This window comes from Indicator indicator, chromosome 1 (genome assembly GCF_027791375.1).
Source record: "Indicator indicator isolate 239-I01 chromosome 1, UM_Iind_1.1, whole genome shotgun sequence".
In the NCBI taxonomy this organism is placed as follows: domain Eukaryota; kingdom Metazoa; phylum Chordata; class Aves; order Piciformes; family Indicatoridae; genus Indicator; species Indicator indicator.
The window spans coordinates 110,202,495-110,210,057 of NC_072010.1; the positions used below are offsets into that span (position 1 = coordinate 110,202,495).

Genomic DNA, 7,563 nt, shown 5'->3' on the forward strand with positions numbered 1-7,563 from the left:
ACATGGTTTAAAAAATAGACATCATAGTTAATTTGTGGAGTTGACTGACTGTTCTTAGTATTTCTTACTCTTTACAGGTAGAGAATATGGCTTTATTTTTATATAAAACTATTCTCTGAATAGCAGCCATGAATGATATAATTAAAGCTCCTTTTCCAATCCTGTTTTTTGCCCTTTGTGAGGTAGGTAAGCCCTGACCAATTATTTTTAGCTATGTTTTCTGCTCTTCTTTCTCTCCCCTTCTGAGACACAGGGACTTGCTCAGTACCACAATATAAGTCCAAAAGAAGGGAGAACTAACTGAACCCCAAAGTGTTTGCTTAAATGTGTTCTGGGCACTTCTTAGCTTGTAACATACTTAAAAAAACCAAAAAAGGCAATTAAAATGCCCTAGGGACTTCTCTTCTGAAGACAAGTGAGGGACATGGATCTGCTATCCTATCAAATTTCCAGCTGGCAGGGGACTTTTAGGATGCAATGCCAACTAAAGCCATTTGCACTGCCCCACCTCAATGGATCCTCACCATGAATTCTGCATGCAAAAAATCACATGTGCTGCCTCTAGCCCTCTTTTTCAGTGCATTGTTCTGAAGGAAAAACAACAAAATAACAATAACATTTAAAAAATTAGCTTTCCCAACTTATGGTATTTAACTGCAGTCCGTAACATTGCAGAAGTCTATTAGGTGTTTTGGTTTCTTGGAGGGCTCACAGCTTTCTTGTGGCAGCACACTGCCATCATAAGAAACACATTTTAACAACCTCTTCTTGAAACCTTTCCCACATGTCTTGGAGCAGGGTGACCAGTCTCCCAGCTGCCACTGAGGGCAGGGTACATCGGCGCAGGGACGGATGTCGCTGGGCTTCAGCTCACGGGTGCAGTCAGTGGCTGGCCGCCCCCGGGGGTCTCGGCACTCCACTGTCCGTCGCTGCCAGCCTGAGCCACAAGACTTGGAGCACTCACCCCACTCCTCAATGACCCACTCAGAGGAGATGATCTCCCTGATGGCATTAAAGGACTCTTTCTTTCTACTGGGTGCCTTCTCTGACCCAGGCTGCGTGGGCTTCTTCACGAAATAGGTGAACTTGATCTTGGGCTGTGGCAGGTCTCCAACTGTGAGGACCTGGATGGTCAGAGGCTCCTTCAGAGGGCTGAAACTGCGGATTCTTTCCAGGGCAGCGGAGGAGCCACTGTACCTCAGCACACTGCCCTTGTAGGTGATGTCCTGCTCCAGAGTTGACAGGGTGTAATCGCCATTAAGGACATAGGTGCCGTCTGCGGCTTTGATGGCGAGGAAGCTGCCGTCGTGCCTTGCGCCCCTGTGGTTTCGTTGCTTCACCTCAATGTTTGTTGCCCCAGCTGGAATGGTGACGACATCATGGTAGCCAGGTCTGCTCAAGGGAAAAGAGAAAGACTGAGTCTTCTGCTCTTCCCTGGGAAAGGGAAGAAGCTGCCTGGCACAGGACTGAATTTCATTTGAAGCTGAAGTGTTAAGCTCATGAGGTGCTGACTTAATGGAATGAATAGGTTAAGGGATTTCGAAGTTACATCCCACGTTATTGCTTTGGCAGAGGCATGCCCACATGTAAGGGGTTTTCCTTCACTGAGATCTTACTATAAGTTACTTTCAGTCAGATGGCTCTCACAGACCAAATTGCAGTACCAATGACAAACTGGGGCAACATCTCATTGACTTGAAAACCAAAAGCTTAACCACAAGAACAAAGTCATAGTAGCAGTCATATACTCACTTTGCTCTAACAAGCGTGCCAGACACTTTCTTGCAAGTGGATCCGTTGCCACCACAGATACCACACTTGTCAAACTTTTTATTGGATCCTATCATACGGTCGCAGCCAGCCTTTACACATTGTCCTTGGACACAGACAGAGGTGGAATCAGGGCTACACGGGGTGCCATCTACAACCTTTGCAGGAAACAAGCAGTAGGATGTTAGAAGATGCACCTTACTTTAAAATTGCTAAGACACAGAAAATGCAAAATATGGACAGGTAGAAGAACTGCAGTACACAGTTTCAGGGCTTTTTAAAGCAAAACCCAAAGCAGCCCACTGATAGTTGGAGGTATGTAGTGCTACTTCATTGCACTTGCAGATATGATGTTATGGTGACAGAAAAACAAATTACAGTTTCCATTAACAGCCCCCTCCTAAAAAAACCCACAAACCACAGAACTGGTTTACCGATTTCTTATAGAGAAAGAGCATTGTTTCTGATGTCACTGGAAGGTAAGCCATGTCCTCAAACTACAGCACCAAAAGTACTTTTAATAGTGTCCAATGTATCTTTTATTTCTAGGACTACTGCTTTCCAAAAAACATCTGTGTCATCGCTGCAGTAGTTATTGGCTCTCAACATCTTATGACGGTGCATTCGAGTAGCTACACAAGACAAACATTTTTCCTTTTGTTTATTTTAAGCTGTCAGCATATTAGTAACCAGTATGAGAAAGCACCAATGTTTTGGCAAAGATCACCCTCAGCTTTCCAAATACATTTCAATGTAATCAAGTTGGTGGAAGCTCTGGAAAGGAAACTAGGGTGGAGTGGGTAGAAGAGGTGGTTACGTGTGAAATAACTGGAAGGACCATGCCAGAATATTTAATGCATGCTTGCACTGATCAAGATGTACTTGTTGGGAGAGAAGAAAGAAGAATCCAGCTTAAATACAAAAAAGACTTCTATTTAAAAAAAGAATTCCGAAAAATTTTTACATTTCTACACTGCTTCACAACTTCACATAAAGAGTTAGAGAAAATAAAAAATCCTCTTCATGACTAGATGGAAGAAGCATAGTTTTGAAATACCTTTGGCTGTAAAACAAAGAAGTATCCTGTTCCTTTTGCTCGGCAGACTAGCTTGCATCTGTCCTTTGGAGAGACACCAGCAAACTTGGGTGTCCACTCCACTGCAGGTCCACTTCCAAAGGGAGACCTGGAAAACTCATTGTGCTTTTCACATTGTTCCTCCCTAAAGGTTTTGCCTGCAGGCAGAGGAAAGACAGGTGGATGTCAGATCATCTTCTGTACATACTCTTCTTCAATAGAATACCCTTCCTCCACCTCAAAAATGGGGAAAAGATTACCATCATTGTCTGGACAGTCCTCAATGTTACATGATCTGTATTGCACCCGTTTCCCTTCACAGTACTTTCCCCCGTTCCTCGGGACAGGGTTGTCACACTCCCTGAATGAGTACTGCACTCCACCACCACAGGTCCGGGAGCACTCTCCCCACGCCCCCCAGGACCCCCAGCTGCCATGCACCGGCGTCTGGAATAGCAAGCAAAAGCAGAACAAAAAAATTAATACAGTAAAAGAAAGTCAAACCACAAAAACTACAGTCATGCTCAGTTTTACCTAAGCTACTTGTAGAAAATTAAAAAGCTCCAAGTTTATCAGCTGTCTGCCTCCACTTATTCAAGCCCTTTTAACTGATTACTCCTACTGAAGTGTTATCCGTGCTCCTCTGTAACCCAAGATACATTCTGATTTCTTTTTTAATACTTACATCATAATGCTTCTTCTCAGTTTTATTCACACACTTGCCATTCATGCACCACTTTCCTTCCCCACAACTGGTGCCGTCTGCCCAAGGGAAGTGTTTGGTTTGGCACACAAGTAGTCCTCCAGAAGTGCCAGTACACCACAGTGTCGTACACGTACTGGCTGCATCAGGGCAGTGCTTGGACTCATCTCCAAATGTAAACTGGCACTGTCTATTGGCATCATACAATGTGCCAGGCAAGTCAGAAGGAAGCTGAATTGGTTTGTGGGGCTTGTCCAACAAACACTCACCTGAAAATTAAGTAAAAAAAAACAAAACAGCAGACAATGCTGTCAGTGAATCTGGTTTCAAAAAGGGAACTGCCCTTGCTTTGCAATCTGAGTCTTTGAGTCAGTTTGTGCCACCATTTTTGTAAAGTTAAGGGTCTTCTAAATGCATTGACAGTATGCAAAAGGCCAACTATGCTGCAGCAGAATGCTCTCTGTTAAGAAAAGGAGAGAATGGGGGAGAGAGAATGGGGGAGAGAGAATGGGGGAGAGGAGAGAATGGGGGAGAGGAGAGAATGGGGGAGAGGAGAGAATGGGGGAGAGGAGAGAATGGGGGAGAGGAGAGAATGGGGGAGAGGAGAGAATGGGGGAGAGGAGAGAATGGGGGAGAGGAGAGAATGGGGGGAGAGGAGAGAATGGGGGAGAGGAGAGAATGGGGGAGAGGAGAGAGATGGGGGAGAGGAGAGAGATGGGGGAGAGGAGAGAATGGGGGAGAGGAGAGAATGGGGAGAGAGAGAGGGGAGAGAGATGGGGGAGAGAGAGAGGGGGAGAGAGAGGGGAGAGAGAGGGGGAGAGAGAGAATGGGGGAGAGAGAGAGAGAGAGGGGGAGAGAGAGAAGGGGGAGAGAGAGAGGGGGAGAGAGAGAGGGGGAGAGAGAGAGGGGGAGAAGAGAGAATGGGGGAGAGAGAGAGGGGGAGAGAGAGATGGGGGAGAGAGAGAGGGGGAGAGAGAGAGGGGGAGAGGAGAGGGGGAGAGGAGAGGGGGAGAAGAGAGGGGGAGAGGAGAGGAGAGAAGGCAAAGCAAAGCTTAATAATCTTACCATGACCATTATCCAAAAATGTTGTAATCATATAGGCACTGCATGGAGACCATGGCTGGCTGCGATCCAGATTGGAAAGCATAGATGCCATCATATGGAAATCCCGGCTTACTCCATTAATACCAGCACACTGCTTTGCATCATCATGAGGCATGTTAAACACGTGGCCTTAAAGAGAAAACAAAAAAAAGAAAGTTTGTGATTTTAAGAAGTCAGTCCTATGCATTATCAATACTATTTTAAATATTAGTCTACAGCTGCTTCTAGTCCGGCCTTTAAAGAACAACCTTAATCCTGAACACTGCCAAATTTTAAGCAGGTAGCACTGTATCTTTGCTCCCCTCACAGGCTTCTCATGCTTTTTTTCTGCAATCAGTCAAATACACAGCTCTTGCAGACAATGCCATGTAGGCAGGATTTGCTTTCCACAGTTCAACCACATGACAAGGCAAAGCTTTGCCTCCTCCTGACTGCAACATGGAGCACAGAGTGAGCCTGCAGTAAGGCCTGGGCAGCTCTTTACTCCATGGCACTGAGCTGGCTTCAATTAATCACGTGAGATCACCTTTCAAGTACCTAGTTCGTGAGCTGTTGTAAAGGCAGCCTGTAAACCATCGTCTTCTATGATAGAGCAACTGCGGTTTAGATCACAAACTGTTCCCACATCAGCCATCCCAAGAGTATCACATGTCTTGGCACCACAGAGGTCCTGTAAAAAAAGGCAGTTTCATTATTAATCAGATCAGAGACTTAACCTTGGCAAGAAACATCCAGCCCTGGCAGTTCGCCTTTACTTATGGAAAGAACATAAATATTCAGCACTTCAATGGGTATGATGGCAAAAATCTGTCTTTGGAACACAACAGTTACACGTAGAAAGAAAATACATAATTTCCATACTAAAGCTGCTTGAAAGTATATGAGACTGAAATACATTGCACAGACTGTGATTTTCACCTGGGACAGTGCAAAGCCCAGAAAAAAATAAAACAACTGACTAAATAAAAAGCAGTTCGTTTCACATTTAGCCTACTTCGCTGAAGCTGTAACAACACAGAACTGCCTCTGAAAACTTTCTTAGGCGATCTCCAGGCAGAGGGGGCCTCCAGCGGTAGGGAGCAATAGGAGTGGGGATGGATTTGATCTTCACCTCCCTCACCTGTCTGGTGAAGAGGACTGCTGTGTCGTAGTGCTCCGCGTGCCGGTCACTGGGTGGGTTGTGCTGCTTCTGCCAGCTGCAGAAGTTTCTCAAAGTCAGGGCCGCGTTGGAAGAGATATCGGGTCCCTTCCGCTCCTCATAGATGACCATAATTTTCACCACCACAAGGCTGATGGAGTTGCGGATGCTGGGATGCTTATATAGCTTGGCTGCCACGGAGAACAGCGTCAGGAGATAGTGCTTCAGTCCACTGCCATGGAATTCAGCCATGGATTGGTCGGCTACCAGCATGGTCTCCACGTAGCGGGGGCTGGACACGAACCTTTTCTTCCTTCTGCTTCTCGTTTCTGCATTAAAAAAAAAAAAAAAGAGAGAGAGAGAGGGAGAGGAGCGAAAGCGTACGTGAGCACAACAAAAGCAGCTGCAAGATACCACCGTAAGGAACCCGAAACCCACTGATACTCCAGTTTGCACCTAAGGGATGTACTCCACCATCCCGCGCCTAACTCCGGCCCCCAAACTTCGGCAGCCCTGGCTGAACAACCCCTCTACACCGCTTGCTGGCGGAAGGGAGAAACCCGCACCCAGGTAAGCGCATCCTTCCCGCCTTCTCTCGGGGTGGGGACGAAGGGGAAGCACCAGCCGTGGCTCCGTCGTCAGCCCTAGTCGGGGCGGGGGCGTAGCTGGGCAAAAACAGAGCCTGATCCCCCTCCCCGCGAAGGGCGGCGCGGTGCCCTGACGGTACCTGCGCGGCTGGCAGGCTCCGACATCGTCGCCTCCGCTTCTGTCCCCGCCTCGGCCACGGCGCAGCGGGTGGCGGGGGCAGCATGGCGGGTCCCGCGGAGGCGGAGGAAGTGGGCGCCGCGGCTGTGCGCGGTGCCGGGGGCAGGCTGGATGAGGTACTGACGGCCCCGCAGAGAGAAGGCGCCGCGCATCCCCGCACAGAGGCTGAGGGCGGCGGCGGAGCTGGGGTCTTGGTTGACGGTGCCGGAGTAGAAGCAGCGGGAGAGGTCGTCCTCCGACGGCGGAGGCGGCGGCTTGCCCAGGTACTGCAGCGTGAAGTCCGGGGCCAGGAAGCTGCTATCGGGCTCCAGCTCCAGCGTCAGGCGCTCCCCAAAGGCCTCCAGCCGGAAACGCTCCCGGCCGCCGGCAGCGCCCAGGCGCCGCGGCACAACCAGCGCCTGCCGCTCAGCGGGGCGTTCGGCGCTACAGAGCCCCAGCAGCACCACCAGCACCGGCACCAGAAGGCGCCCCTCGGTCCTCATCGCGACCGCCGAGCACGGGGCGGGGGAGACTTGATGCTGCGGCCGCTGGCTTCACAGAGCCCTTTTTATTTCTTTATTTGCTTAGATTGTATAAATATATATATATATCGCGTTCAGGTTTTGGGGATCTCTAAAGTTCTTTCTGCTGGCGGAGGGGTGGGGATCGCCGGGCGGGCGCCGGGTCCCGCAATCACTGCAGAGGCGGCGTCGGCTTCCCCATGGCCGGGGCGCGGCAGCAGGGAGGAGCCGCGAAGGGAGCAGCCGTTCCCCCTCTGTCCGTCTTTCTATTAGTCCTCTTTCTCTCGCTGCCGTTTCTCCTTCCTGCCTCCTCAGCTGTCCTCAGCAGCAGCAGTCGGGGAGGAAGCTCCGACGAGTCTCCACTCGCCCCTCCGGCAGCCCCGGGACGGTTCCGCCTGCACTTCCACGGCCTGACGGGGCAACGGGAGGCGAGCGCCGGGAAGCCTCCCGTCCTTGCAGAACGGAGCGAAAACCGGAGCGAGCGCCACCCCAGGATTCTGCGCCGAGC

At 49.7% G+C, this 7,563-nt stretch overlaps 1 protein-coding gene across 1 annotated transcript; it reads right to left on the bottom strand.

The window, feature by feature from the left end:
- Positions 1–641: 641 nt before the first annotated feature.
- ADAMTS1 (ADAM metallopeptidase with thrombospondin type 1 motif 1) lies at positions 642–7,037 on the bottom strand. The gene is made up of 9 exons (XM_054388997.1): positions 6,518–7,037; positions 5,773–6,119; positions 5,190–5,322; positions 4,614–4,781; positions 3,531–3,817; positions 3,106–3,292; positions 2,828–3,003; positions 1,753–1,928; positions 642–1,392 (listed from the first exon to the last, which is right to left on the bottom strand). Exons 1-9 carry the CDS (start codon positions 7,035–7,037, stop codon positions 651–653), a joined length of 2,736 nt encoding a protein of 911 aa, XP_054244972.1. The 3' UTR covers positions 642–650.
- Positions 7,038–7,563: the final 526 nt, after the last annotated feature.

What these genes read in the sequence shown, in the direction of transcription:
- ADAMTS1 (XM_054388997.1), bottom strand. Translation starts at nt 7,037, where the DNA reads ATGAGGACCGAGGGGCGCCTTCTGGTGCCGGTGCTGGTGGTGCTGCTG. An exon ending in GGACTGTCCAGACAATGATG is followed by an intron (nt 3,004 to 3,105) that starts GTAATCTTTTCC and finishes CTCTGCCTGCAG; the next exon opens with GCAAAACCTTTAGGGAGGAA. An exon ending in TCTTTGTTTTACAGCCAAAG is followed by an intron (nt 1,929 to 2,827) that starts GTATTTCAAAAC and finishes TTTCCTGCAAAG; the next exon opens with GTTGTAGATGGCACCCCGTG.